We start from the raw sequence: 12,336 nt of genomic DNA, 5'->3' as shown, positions 1-12,336 counted from the left end.
TCAACTACTCTTGACATGGACAATAACATGTTGCGAATAACTAAGTTGAAGACCGAGTTGATACCATCATGTGTCGTCTTGTCTGTGACCGTTATCGGTATTTCCTGTTACACTTTTTGAATGCGGCACAACCGTTTCATCACCGATTCGATCACTGATCGGCAATGGAATATTGTTATTCCAGGATGATCTGATAAGATAAGATGACGTCGAGGTACGCGTCGCTAAACACCGTCGGCATTTATTTCGGTCGCGTCCCCTGAGTGTAGGGTGACAGATGCTAATAATGCAAACTCAGCAGTGACCGACTGAAGGCTATCAAAAGGTCGTCAATTGTATGGAATTGAGACAGTAGATATTTGACAAGGTCATCCAACATTTTAGGCAGTGACACTGTCACAGCCAATCGGATAGATATAGCACCGTTTGCCTGTCAGCACGTAGGATATAACGATACAGCATGTCTGCAACATAGCAACACAACCCATCAATCGTTTTGCAACATCAACATGACCGACATTGAACAGCCCGATATCATTCTCTACGACTTGGCTTGCACCAAGAACGTTTGCTTCTCTCCCGTCGTATGGAAGATTCGTCTCATGTTCAACTACAAAAAGATCCCATACCAGACCATTTTCCTCGAGTTTCCTGACATCGCACCGACTCTGGAAGAGCTGTAAGTATTCTTTGTCTTAAAATCAATCATACTTACAGTATTCCACCAGTGGTCTGCCCTCGCATTCACCCGGCACTGGATCTCATGTCAACTACACAGTCCCTGCAATCAAACATGTTCCGACGGGTGCATACATCATGGACTCACCAGCCATCGCCAAGTTCTTGGAGACCACTTACCCCAACCCGCCTCTCCCTTTCACATCCGAACTTGGCAAAGAGATCGAGACCAATGCTCGTAGCGCAATAGGCCCAGCATTTCGCATCTCCATCACCCCACGTGAACACCTGATCCTCTCACCCCGATCCCAGGAATACTTCCGTGCCAAGAGCGAAAAACTACTTGGCTGCAAGTTAGAGGAACTGATGAATGGAGAGAAGGAAGAGAAAGCTTGGGCAGGAGTCAAGGAGAAAATGAATGAGCTTAGTGAGTTGATGATGACAAACAAAGACCAGGGACCGTTTGTGTTGGGAGATCATCCTAGTTACACAGACTTTTTCATTGCGGCTTCACTTCAGTCGGCGAGGACTATTGATGAGAGTGTATTTCAGAGGTGTGTAGAGTATCCTGGCTTCAAGATGATTTATGAAGCTTGCCAACCATGGATGGAGAAGAGAGATTAGAGCGCTATTAGCAAGGCTTTCATCGCCAACGAATGCTAAATATTATGCAAAAGCCTATCATTAGAAAATCCTTTACTGATAACATTAATTCCTGACCGGCCATCTTCATGAAGCTATCGTTGCTCATCCAATGTCCGACATGATGCTGCAAAACATTGTCTTCCACTCTCTTAGACTTCAGGGTGCTCCTTCAGCCATTGCTCAAATCCAATGGGAGCAATATCCCACCTCTTGCAATCACTGGGATTAGCAACTGCCAAACCCTTCAGAATTGCAAGTGCGTATGCCAAGTCGATATACTTGTTTGCTTCCAAAGGGCTGATGAACTGCCTTGCCTGGGCTAGCATTCCTTCAAGCTCAGGACGGCCACCAACGGGCTGTTTCTTGATTTCGATATTTCGCACTTTTCCATATAGGTCACCAAGCTCTGGGACCGTGCATCGGAAAGACTCGACGTAGTAAACACCTCGCTGTATGATTTCAGGATCGGCTATCGCTGCCAGAGTATACTTTGCCAAATCATCAGCGCTGATCAAAGACATCTTGTCCTCGCCGGTACCGCAGTAAGAAACAGTCTTGGTCTCAGGGTCGATGGCAGGGCGACGGCCATCCTTTTTACAGTTGATAAACATGTATTCTAGGATAGATCCGCAGAATCCGTAAATGGGTTTCAGACCACTCGAGAGTTCAGCGAGACGTTTGAAAGACATGTAGGCGTCGTAAGTCTCATGGTCACCCATGTTCAGCTTCGTCCAATCAAAGTTCCACGATGCGGCGTGGAAAACCTGTTATTCAAGTCAGAAGTGGTAGATCCATGTCGAGAAGTTGGGGGCCGTACCTTGACACCTGCTTTCTCTGCCTCCAACAGTAGAGAAAGCTGACCTGCTCCAACAATGCTTGGCAAAATAGGCAAAGCAGCAATGACGGCATCAACTCCTTGGACAGCTTTACTGTAAGCGTCTGTGTCAAAATAATCCCGACATGTGACGAATGACTCGAGCTTGGAGGAGATGTCTTTGTCGAGTTTGTCCGCATTTCTGCTTAGACCACGGACTGAATGGCCTTGGGCGATGGCTTCGCGGGCCAGTGGCTGCCCGACCATTCCGGTTATACCAGCGATGAGGATAAGCATGATTTCGAGAAGTGCCAAGTATAGACTTTGGGTTTCTTGACTTGACGAACTGATTTGTCTTTACCCAGAGACGAAGGTATGGGGGGAGATGTATTTATATAGTGCACCGCAACTCGCAGAGGTTACTGAATTGGATTGGCTGGTTGTCGCAGTCATGCGGCACAGGATCGCTTGGTCCGTTCAACTATCCATCCAAACTTGATATTCTGCTTTCGTATTTGCAGTAAACTGTGTTTACAAGACCATTATTGGATGGGTTGCTTTCATCCATCGCGTCTTATTTTCCCCGCTCATGGCGACCGAAGATCCGCGCATACCCACTGGACTAATGCATATCTGTATCGGCCTGATACCGAGGTATATTCCGAGAAGCACATTTTACCTATATGGTGTTGTGCAACATGACGTGAGTTAGATGCTTCTCTATGCTCCCGCTATCTCAATATGAGTTATAGAAGGTACTGAACTCATGGAAACTTTCCGAGCCTATTGAAGTCGTGGCAGCCATACTTCACCTATCATGAGATTTTCATAACTTTAATTCTGTCTTATCATGATGAATAGATACCTTTTTTTGTCTAGATTCCAACGTTATGAGTTGGTTTTCATCTTCAAGTTGAATCCAGAAGGAGTCGGCTCTTCTACTTCACTGTCAAGATCAATTTAGTTATCAACGATATTCAAATATTCGAGAGTGTTGATTCATGCCTTCTCATATTGACATGAGGGCATTAGACCAATATATCAGCTCGAATATCTGTTTTCTGTACCCCGTGATCTCAGCACTTCTTCATACTCTGATGCTCAAGCTACCTACTGCCACCAGAGAAATCAGAGCCATTATTGACGATATGGCCAAGGGCCCTTTTGCCAGATTTGCATGTAAGAAGTCAAGCTTACCTGTCTATTGGGCCCCGGATCGACGGCTGGATAGCACAACATACTCGGTATGAGAGGAGGAGGCTATTGGAAACATTCTTAAAGTCAAGTATCAGATTCTCAAACGTAACTACTGTTGCGCTGTCCGAGGTCACAAATAGACAAATGAGTCGTTTTCTCTATCGGGACATATCTCAGCATGGGATGCTATGTGAGCTTCGAAATTCGCATCAAATTGCAGAAACAGCTTCATGGCACTATAACGCGACCGTTCGGCAGCGTTAGATGTGGTGCCCCGTTCAAATTCAATCCGAGGTTATCTGAATGTATTGAATATTTCCTAGGTCGGCTCTTCCGCATGAATAGACGTGATTTTTGCACACAGTTGTTGTTTGTCCACATGAATATTTGATCGTTGTGTACATCGTCGTCGTTCTAATTATATTAAAATGAAAACCTACTACATAATAAGTGTTAATTCAAAATCACCGTCCATCTTCATGAGCTCAATTGGCGCAACTGGATGATCGTAAAAAAAAAAAAAAACCCCAGGCATTTTTTTTATTACTAGGCACAATTTTTATTGTCTAATAGAGTCAATCGGCTGATTGTGTGCTGTCATGTAAATGTAAATGCATGATTCGAGATGAAACTCGGTGAAGCATAATGGGGCATGAACCACAGTGGTGCGGGGTTCTAAAGCGTAGTGGTATATAAATTGCAGTCGGCAAAGTTCGTAAGATCGTAGGTAGTTGGGATAATAGTGAAGATAATTACATAGAGAAAAACACCCGATATCCCATTCTAGAGTCATATTTCTTTCTAGAGAATGAACAAAGTCTAAGCGTGAGACTTTCTGCGGGTATCATCGTCGACGCTGGTGGGTGTCTTGGGGCCAAAGCCAAACATGTCAAGGAACGAGCTCCGCCTCTGCTCTTGGGCGCCGGCAGCAGCGTCTTGATCGTATGACTCGCGTCTGCTACCAGCGGGTGACATTTTCTTTCCGCCCAGGTAGTCCATGATGGAGCTACGGCGCTGCTCGAGGGGCTTGGGGGGAGTGCAGACCATGATTTGGAGCTCAAGGTTCTCAATGTCGTTGTCGGTCTCTACCTTTGTGCGGCCGCAGTTGGCGAAGCTGGTGCCAGAGTAGAAGACGTAGCCAGTGAAGGGGCTGGCGAGGGCGACTACTACGGCGCCCTTTTGGCGGGCAACTTGCAGGGTTTGCTTGGAGAGCGTCTTGGCGAAACCTTGGCGAATCCAGTGCGGATGCGTGATGACGGCATGGAGGAAGATGATCTCGGTGTGACGAACGAGGTACTTTTGCTGCGTCTCTGTGATGCCTTGTTGAAGGGCAGAGAGACGTTTTATTGTCTTTGTCTGGTTGTCGTCTGCTTCTAGGCCAAAGACTGTGGAATACGAGAATTAGCACTGACAGAGAACAAGGTTTCAAGTTGTGGTTCCAAGTGGAGGTGAGTCTGGTGGAGGTGAGATGAGGGGCATGTATGATGTACCTTGCTCAGCCTGCTCGGCAACGCCCTTTTGCCCATCGGCATTCTGGTGGATGGTTTGGCAGATGGCCAAGGAAACAGGGTCGTGAGTCTTGGGAGCATCAACGACAAAACACAACCAGCTGGCGTTTTCTGGGTCAATGATTCTCTTGAGGACCGTCTCGACGTGATTTGTCGCTGTTTCTGAGCGCGTTGAAGGGAAGCAGTACTTGAAGACGGAATCTTCTGACAAGCCCTTGAGGATGATTTCCTTGAGGGCTGGGATGTCCTGCTGGGTAGCAACTCTGACGCCCATGGTGAGGTATAGATGGAGTGTTTGTTGTGTTGTTGTTTGAGTTGAGATGAGAGAGTTGAATGAGTAACTGAGAGTGAGCAAACTTGATGGTATCTTATTGTATCAGGGCTAGAGAGTCATAATATCGCCTCCTCCCCAGGGCACAAAATATTGAAGAAAAAAAAACCAAGAAGTGGGCTTTTTGGTCATGAGCCGACGCCAAGCCAAGCAAAATGAGATCATAGCGAAAGCCAAGAACAGGATTGGCCTCGTCGTAACATTGGACCTTTTCTTTGACCAGTTCTGGTGTGTCGAGAGGCCGCCAGCGCCTCACTTTTAGCGGTACTGTAGACACCAAGTAGGCCAAGCCAGGGGACTAGACCCCCCCCACAACAGATCGACTCATTAGCTGCCAAGTCTGCTGATTCCGCCCTAACCGTAGGCCCTGTAGTTACTGGTATTTTGTCTCTGGGGGGTAGAATTTAAGCTTAATGGCCAAGGTTAAAAATACGATGGACTCTAAATGACCCGATGGCTGATTGTCAGGTTGATATCGTATGAGACTTTAATCCAGTAGATGAACTGATACCAAGGATAATAAATAACTGTTATTGTCTCTTCAGTCAATATCATCTAGATTAGGTACTCACTTACGTCCGAGCCGAGAAATGACAAGATAATGTGTCGGAATCATTTTCGGAAAGAGGTTGCAACCTTTTTCATTCTCGTCAACAACATGCATGCGATAAGTTCCTGCTTCCTGTGAAACGTCTGGGGTTACAAATGCTATGTAACCATCGCAAGTCAGCTTTTAGATCTGCCAGCACATACAGATAATCCCGCAAACCACCGAGTCATTCTTGTCATGCGTATCCCTCAGAGGGGTTCGGATCGTCCCTCATTACAGGCAAAGCTCTGCAATCATGTGATGCTGACAATAACATCATAGCCTACGGATAAAACTTGGTCATGCACAAGTACACAATTAAACAACACATATGTACCTATACCAAGATGACTTCACTCTTTTCCCTGTCCTGGAATATCTTCCTCACAGCTCCCATAGCATGAAATGCTCCAAGACGCGAATACATGCCATCATCTCTTTTGGTCAAAACCAAACCCTCCGTTCCACTCTTTTCAGTAATCGCCACAAGGTAAATGTCTCGGGCTGCATCCTCCTCTTCCTGAACGTCGAAGCAGGCACGAAGAGTCGACTTTTCTTCGTTGTTCTTGTCCTCGTCTGCATGATAGCCCATGATTTCCCACTTGACATCAAAATTCTTGTTCACAACCGTAATATTTGACCTTTTTGAAGCTAACATCAGACATGCCCTGAGGGCTCGTTTAATGCTGCTTTTCACATCGCCAACGTATGTGGCCTTGAATATCGGTGCTTTGAGATGGAGCCGGATTTCATCTGGAGAGGTGGTGACATGCGTAACATGTGAAAGTAACGAATAGTCAGGGTGAAGCCAGCTTGAGGATGATTTTAGCACATGTCAATTTATTTCTCGGGTAGATCTTGTATGACTTACCACGTTTGTTTATACTCAATCTTGCCTACAAGTGACATCCACGACCAGCTTGGGGCTCTTTTGACGAGTGGTCTTTTGCAGTGGAGGACCGTGGTTACTAAGGCTGGCCAAGTAGGCATCCAGACAAGATGAGCAGGCAATGTGTATTCCCACATGCCAGCATAGCATTGACCTAGAAACGGCCGGAATGCCTCGATAGCACCATGGATAGCAATAGGCATGTCAGCCTCAAACGTCAAATCCATGTCGCTGTAGGCTTCGACAATTTTACTCCAATGCTTCACCGCGGTTTCTAGTCCCGCGTCTGTCAGGGCCAGAGACTTGACAAGAGTAGAAGGGCGTGGCTCTTCGGCATGTTCATATCCATCCTCCTTCCCGCGATTCATCTCTGATACCATAGCTCTTAGACTTTCGGCGGGGCAGCTTGATGAATGCGCTGGGTGGCTGAGGCACACACCCTTGCCAACAGGATATCCTCCTGGACACTCTTCTGATGCTTTGACAACATCGCATCTCCAGTGCAGCTGGCTTTTCCCGCAATCAAGAGTCCTCGGTGCAAGCAAAGCTTCTTGAAGAACCCATGCTCGTTTGTACAACGGAAAGGGCTTTTGTGGAAAGCATCTATTAAAAATGTACAAGTCCTTCAACTCATCTCCATACTTGCCAAGAGGCTCAGGTTGTATAATTCGTGGGTTTCGTGGATAGAGACAACCCTGGCTGCTGTCGGATGCACTTGACGCAGCAATGTTGCACATTGAGTTTCGATACACCTCGCCCATCTCCGCTGCTTCATGACTCCAGTCATCCAGCGAGTCCTGCATGATGCAGAGGCTGTCTATCCATAGATATTGGGACTCAAGATGCCTTGCAACGCGGATAGCGTCTTTGAATGTTTGGGGAAGAGATTCCCACGAGATTGTTTGCCGAAATTCGTCAAGGTTACTGCTCTGTAGCTTGATAAAGTGAGAATTTCCCCAGCAATGACTCAACGTCATATACTTCATGTCGCAGGGATATTCTCCTCTAATATGGATGCGGATGTCTTTGGCGTTTCCGAGGTATAATAACCGGGATGGTTGGAATCCATTGGCAGCAATATTGGTGCTACAATTAGGATGGTCCCTTATGCAGCCAGAATACCATTTTTTAGCCTGATCAAGACTTTGATCTGATCCAGTGTGATGCCCCAAGTCGCTTTCTGGAAGTGTGCAAAGTTCAAAGTGGAACGACTTTGGGGGAAATCTTTGATCAGCTTTTCGAACGATCCTGCTGCTGATCTTTTCAACTATAAAGGCACAAAGATAATAATGCCACTGGACGTGGATATCAACAGCCTGGCATGAGAATTCATAGGTCGTAAAGTAAACCGAAGGCAGATATCGGTTGACACTAGACACTTCCTCTGTGAGACGATCCCAAATGGTGGTACAGATGCGGCATCCTGCTATAGCAGAGCTTCTCAGTGAACTTTTTGTACGGTGATGTCCTGATTGTGGGACGTCATCGACGCTCCCAGAGTTTTCTCTGAGTTTGGCGAGTATTGTAGTTTGACAAACTTGACAGAACCGATTCTCTGGGTCGACGGATTGAGGAAGAGGAAGTGGTTCAGCCACATATTTGGGGATATGACGATAGAGTAGAAAGTGGAACAGCAAGGTAGCGCTGCAAAATGGAGTGAGGAAAAAGACAAGACGCGTAAAAGGGTGTGCCAAAAAAGAGGTTCCGAGTATCATGCCGAACGTGAGAAATGCGGAAGCAACGGCCAGTATAGGCTTTTGCTTATAATCGTCAAGGAGACTTGGGGCACATCCCAAGCCTTGACCTGACATGTACTGTGATAAAGCACATCCATAGGTGTCGACGTAAAGTAGCGGAAGCAGAAATATCAATAGACGCAGTGATCGGGCTCGTAGCTCGTAGATCAATATTCCGAAACATATGACTGCGCAAGAAATGTTTAAAGCCCATATTATGAAGAGTCGAATGAAAGTTTGTCTCTGGTACATGCCATGTCCGATAGAGCGTCTGCCGAGTGAATATAAACCCCGCATGCCTTGTAGCAAGCCAAACGGGGGAAGCCCGTCTATAAGTTCGATAAAGTCTGTTTGGGGCTTTATATGAGTTTTTGATTCCTGTATCTTGTAAACTCGCCACATTAGACATAAGATAGTGATCTGGGTGGCTTGCAAGGCAATTTGCGACAGGGTCCATGACATCTCCTCCTGGCTTACTTCGGCTCTGCAAAGTATTAAGAATTCTGTGGGTGATTGCGGTACTTGCCCGTTAAAAAGGAAGTATTCCAGGACACAAATATATATCAAAAGGGCCGTGAGTATTTTATACCCGTGCCAAAATATCCAACCGTGGAGGTAAATGCGATGAGCCAACAGCTCTAGCCTTGCTTCAAGAGATTCCATAATGGTGCAAGGAGATGCTAACGCAGTGCTTGTGCTACAAAGTTTCATGCATTCGTTTTATTAAAAGAAAATGGTGAAGTGCCTAGAGCGAGACATTGGAGGCCTTGAGTAATAAACGAAACGATGTAAGAAAATAGTTCTATATTTCTCGGTTATTATATAAACCTTGCAAGGGTTTAGAGTGGCTTAGACCTGGCCAGCATGCTGGTACTAGACTAGCTTATTACCACGCTGTGTACTTGCTGAACCTGATCTGTGTGATTGATGTGCATTTTTCTTGTTCTGGTTATCTTGCTAGCAAACCATATTGGGGGGAGCAGTAGTTAGCAAAGCACTATCCGCACTTGCAAGATCTAGAGATAGATACCCGACGAATGGCATCTCAAACTTGCGGGGTACCTTTGGTTCAGCCCTATTCATGATACTCAAGATTATCCCACAGAGTGCGACTGGTTCGTCGAAGCTCGGCAGTACCAAGCTTGATCGCCTTGCGGGAATTTCGGAGAGGCCAAGAAATGAGCCCATCAAACGCAATTTAGAACAATTATCACATTGGGATGGAACAAGACAGCTCAACTTAAATTGAGCGTCTCTGGCAGTTTTCTTGTATACGGGATATTCGGTAGCTGTTAGTATCAAATTGAACAAAGCTATTGACTTAGCTTCTTGAAGACCTCTTCTGGGACACCCCGTCGAATACTCCACACAGTGTTGTGATCGGCCTTCTTGATAGTCTTTACATTGTAATTGATGGTGTCACCAGCATGTTCCCTCGTCCAGCAAGCATTCATCCATTCTGGTCCCGCTGTTCTAGGTGCACCTATCATCGAATCCGATTCCGCGTAGAAAACATCGATAGTCAACTGTCGACCAGATCCTCTCAAAGCACTCGCCAACTTTGGAACCAGATCGTCATAGTCGAGCCAATCGCCAAATCCAGATATTCCATTTACTTTTTGCATGAGGAACAGGGATTCATCCGAGAACCCCTCAATGCTCTCCGCGTGAACGTACTTGAAGAGAGAAGGCTCGAGGGACTCCTCGAACCTGGCGAACTCGGAATCTCCTGTAGGGCTGGGCGGAGTTGGTGTTGTGAACAATTGACTGAAACCAACAGATGAAGTGAAGGCTGGACCGAGAGTATTGTTGAAAAACCCAATCGCCTTGTCTGCCTGCGCCATCATGCCTACAGGTAAGGCTTTGACAAGTGACATGGACCAAACGTTGGAACGGGATGGCAAGATCCAGGGTGCCCCAATGGCCATGTATGAGCGCCCGGTATGGAGAATCTCGGGGTGATGAAGCAGCATGTCGAGAGCATATACGGTTCCTCCACTGTGACACGCAACAGACACCTTGTCAATCCCAAGATGCCTCAAGAGAGCCAGTGTCATTTCTATTACTCTTTAGCCACACTTGGTCAAATCATTTACAAAACAACACGACATACTTCGACATAGAACGGCGCGCTGTTCCAACTTGACAGGATCAGTCCCACCAAAACCCGGACGGTCCATTGTCACGACGCGAACACGGTGTTTCTTTGCAAGCTCGTCTTTGGCGCAATGAATAATGCGCGATGCGCAGAGTGGTGCAAAGAAGAGGAGAACATTTTCCTCTGAGGGATCAGAGGGGTTACGATAGCCGTAGTCTGCGTATTTGACCTTGATAGCAGTGGGAAACCCATTGGAAGGATCTGCTTCGATTTGGAATGTTTGTGAAAAACGCGGGTCTTTTAAAAACGTCTCGGGATCTATTTCTTGTTGTGCTGCCATGATGTGGAATAGCGATGTGGTATTCGGTCTTGAATGTTAGATTGGATGCGAAAAGTAAGACGGATGAGGGGATAAGATTGTAGATGTAGAAAGGATTGTCACGTGTAGTTGACAAAAGTCTACAACGGTACTGGTCTAGACGGCTGAACTGAGAACCCTGGTTGGTACGGCGTTGGTGTTTGGTTTAAGTTGGCTGGCCATTGTCGACTGACAAACTCAACTGTTGTCGCATCAACATCATCAAAATAGCTTCACAAAAGTGGAGTCAGTAGATTGGAAAGATATCAGTATATGCGCGTAAATCATGCAGTGTTTTTGTGAATTGCCCTATCGTTGGAATTTATTGACTCAAGTGCTCTACCAACTCCTAATAGGTTTGATGGCCTTCATGTCAAGATTAATATGTTAGTCTGTTGAGACATCCTCACCAAGACCGTAAATGGGCTGGACTTCTACCTTCCAGTCTCCATGTCATCGGGGATGCAACGTCCTTCTCTTCTAAGGCACTGTTCAATGCGTAAAATCGTCTATCTTGAGAGGTAACCTTTGAACGTCGCGTAAAGCTTGGATACCGGGTGAATTATTGAAAAGTGAAAATAATAGTTAAGGTGTTTGCGACAAGGGAGACCAGACTCACTCACTGATGTCCAGTAAGACACAAGACTAACAATGACGCATGAATAAAATGATGATCCCTTCATTACGACCCCTGTCTACTAACCAAGACATCAAGGGTTAAAACGACAAAAATTCTCCCAATAGATAAAGCATCAGCCCAACGAAGGAAGCTAGAAAATTGATCTTTGAGTGTAAAGATTATCTTATCAAGGACTTTAATTACAGATCCCCACTACAATCCCAGCATTGGGCGTTAATGGGAAGCGAAAAGTCTTTAAATATGAGACATGTTGTTTGAGAAGAATGGCACAGACGCTTGAGGCTCAAAACGCAACCCGATCATGCCCGCAGACCCGGTAGCTAATTTCGAATCCTAGCAAGTTGGGCTTGACTGTTGTCTTGGTTGTTGGGCGGCGAAAGTGAATATACGCCGAAAAGACAGGCCACTCTGGAAACAGATCTGGTCTATTGTGGTGATGTATTTTTGATCTTGTTGACAAGACAGACAGACAGATATATGAATGATATAGTGTCAGCCAGTCTGTCAGTGAGTTTGCAAGGCAAGATAAGAATCGCGTTATGTCGCGTTGTTGCGTTGTCTTGGTGAGGCCTCTTATGGACGTGCTTATGGCAAAAACCTGTTTGAGTTCTGAGGCTCGGCCTTATCTCATCTCCCCTGTCTCTCCGATGAGTTGGCTACCGGGACCCGGCGCACCGGATTCACATTCCGTGTAGCCAGAACATCATGTTGCTGTCCAGGAATAGCCTGTCAACTCATTCCCAGGACTTACGAATCCGGCCACCAGAGACAGCGCTAATTCGTGATGGAAGAATTAGCGTCGGCCCCCTGTAGTTAGCACTCGATGAGCCTCAACGCTAGCGCTATCTACGGA

General features: G+C 46.2%; 5 protein-coding genes across 5 annotated transcripts; 1 reads left to right on the top strand and 4 right to left on the bottom strand.

The window, feature by feature from the left end:
- Positions 1–509: 509 nt before the first annotated feature.
- Positions 510–1,302, top strand: FGSG_02286 (uncharacterized protein; the record flags this gene model as incomplete). Its single annotated transcript, XM_011319892.1, has 2 exons — positions 510–679; positions 729–1,302. The coding sequence occupies 2 exons, from the start codon at positions 510–512 to the stop codon at positions 1,300–1,302; spliced, it is 744 nt and encodes a 247-aa protein (XP_011318194.1).
- Positions 1,303–1,472: 170 nt separating this feature from the next.
- On the bottom strand, positions 1,473–2,434 carry FGSG_02285 (uncharacterized protein; the record flags this gene model as incomplete). The annotated part of the gene is made up of 2 exons (XM_011319891.1): positions 1,473–2,087; positions 2,141–2,434. 2 exons carry the CDS (start codon positions 2,432–2,434, stop codon positions 1,473–1,475), a joined length of 909 nt encoding a protein of 302 aa, XP_011318193.1.
- A 1,491-nt stretch (positions 2,435–3,925) lies between these two features.
- Positions 3,926–5,167, bottom strand: FGSG_02284 (uncharacterized protein). Its single transcript, XM_011319890.1, has 2 exons — positions 4,825–5,167; positions 3,926–4,719 (listed from the first exon to the last, which is right to left on the bottom strand). The coding sequence occupies exons 1-2, from the start codon at positions 5,114–5,116 to the stop codon at positions 4,154–4,156; spliced, it is 858 nt and encodes a 285-aa protein (XP_011318192.1). The 5' UTR covers positions 5,117–5,167; the 3' UTR covers positions 3,926–4,153.
- Positions 5,168–6,099: 932 nt separating this feature from the next.
- On the bottom strand, positions 6,100–6,590 carry FGSG_02283 (uncharacterized protein; the record flags this gene model as incomplete). Its single annotated transcript, XM_011319889.1, has 1 exon — positions 6,100–6,590. Exon 1 carries the CDS (start codon positions 6,352–6,354, stop codon positions 6,100–6,102), a length of 255 nt encoding a protein of 84 aa, XP_011318191.1. The 5' UTR covers positions 6,355–6,590.
- Positions 6,591–9,700: 3,110 nt separating this feature from the next.
- FGSG_02282 (uncharacterized protein) lies at positions 9,701–10,825 on the bottom strand (the record flags this gene model as incomplete). Its single annotated transcript, XM_011319888.1, has 2 exons — positions 9,701–10,446; positions 10,501–10,825. The coding sequence occupies 2 exons, from the start codon at positions 10,823–10,825 to the stop codon at positions 9,701–9,703; spliced, it is 1,071 nt and encodes a 356-aa protein (XP_011318190.1).
- Positions 10,826–12,336: the final 1,511 nt, after the last annotated feature.

The sequence above is a fragment of the Fusarium graminearum genome, chromosome 1 (assembly GCF_000240135.3).
Source record: "Fusarium graminearum PH-1 chromosome 1, whole genome shotgun sequence".
In the NCBI taxonomy this organism is placed as follows: domain Eukaryota; kingdom Fungi; phylum Ascomycota; class Sordariomycetes; order Hypocreales; family Nectriaceae; genus Fusarium; species Fusarium graminearum.
This window is presented reverse-complemented; position numbering and strand designations above follow the sequence as displayed.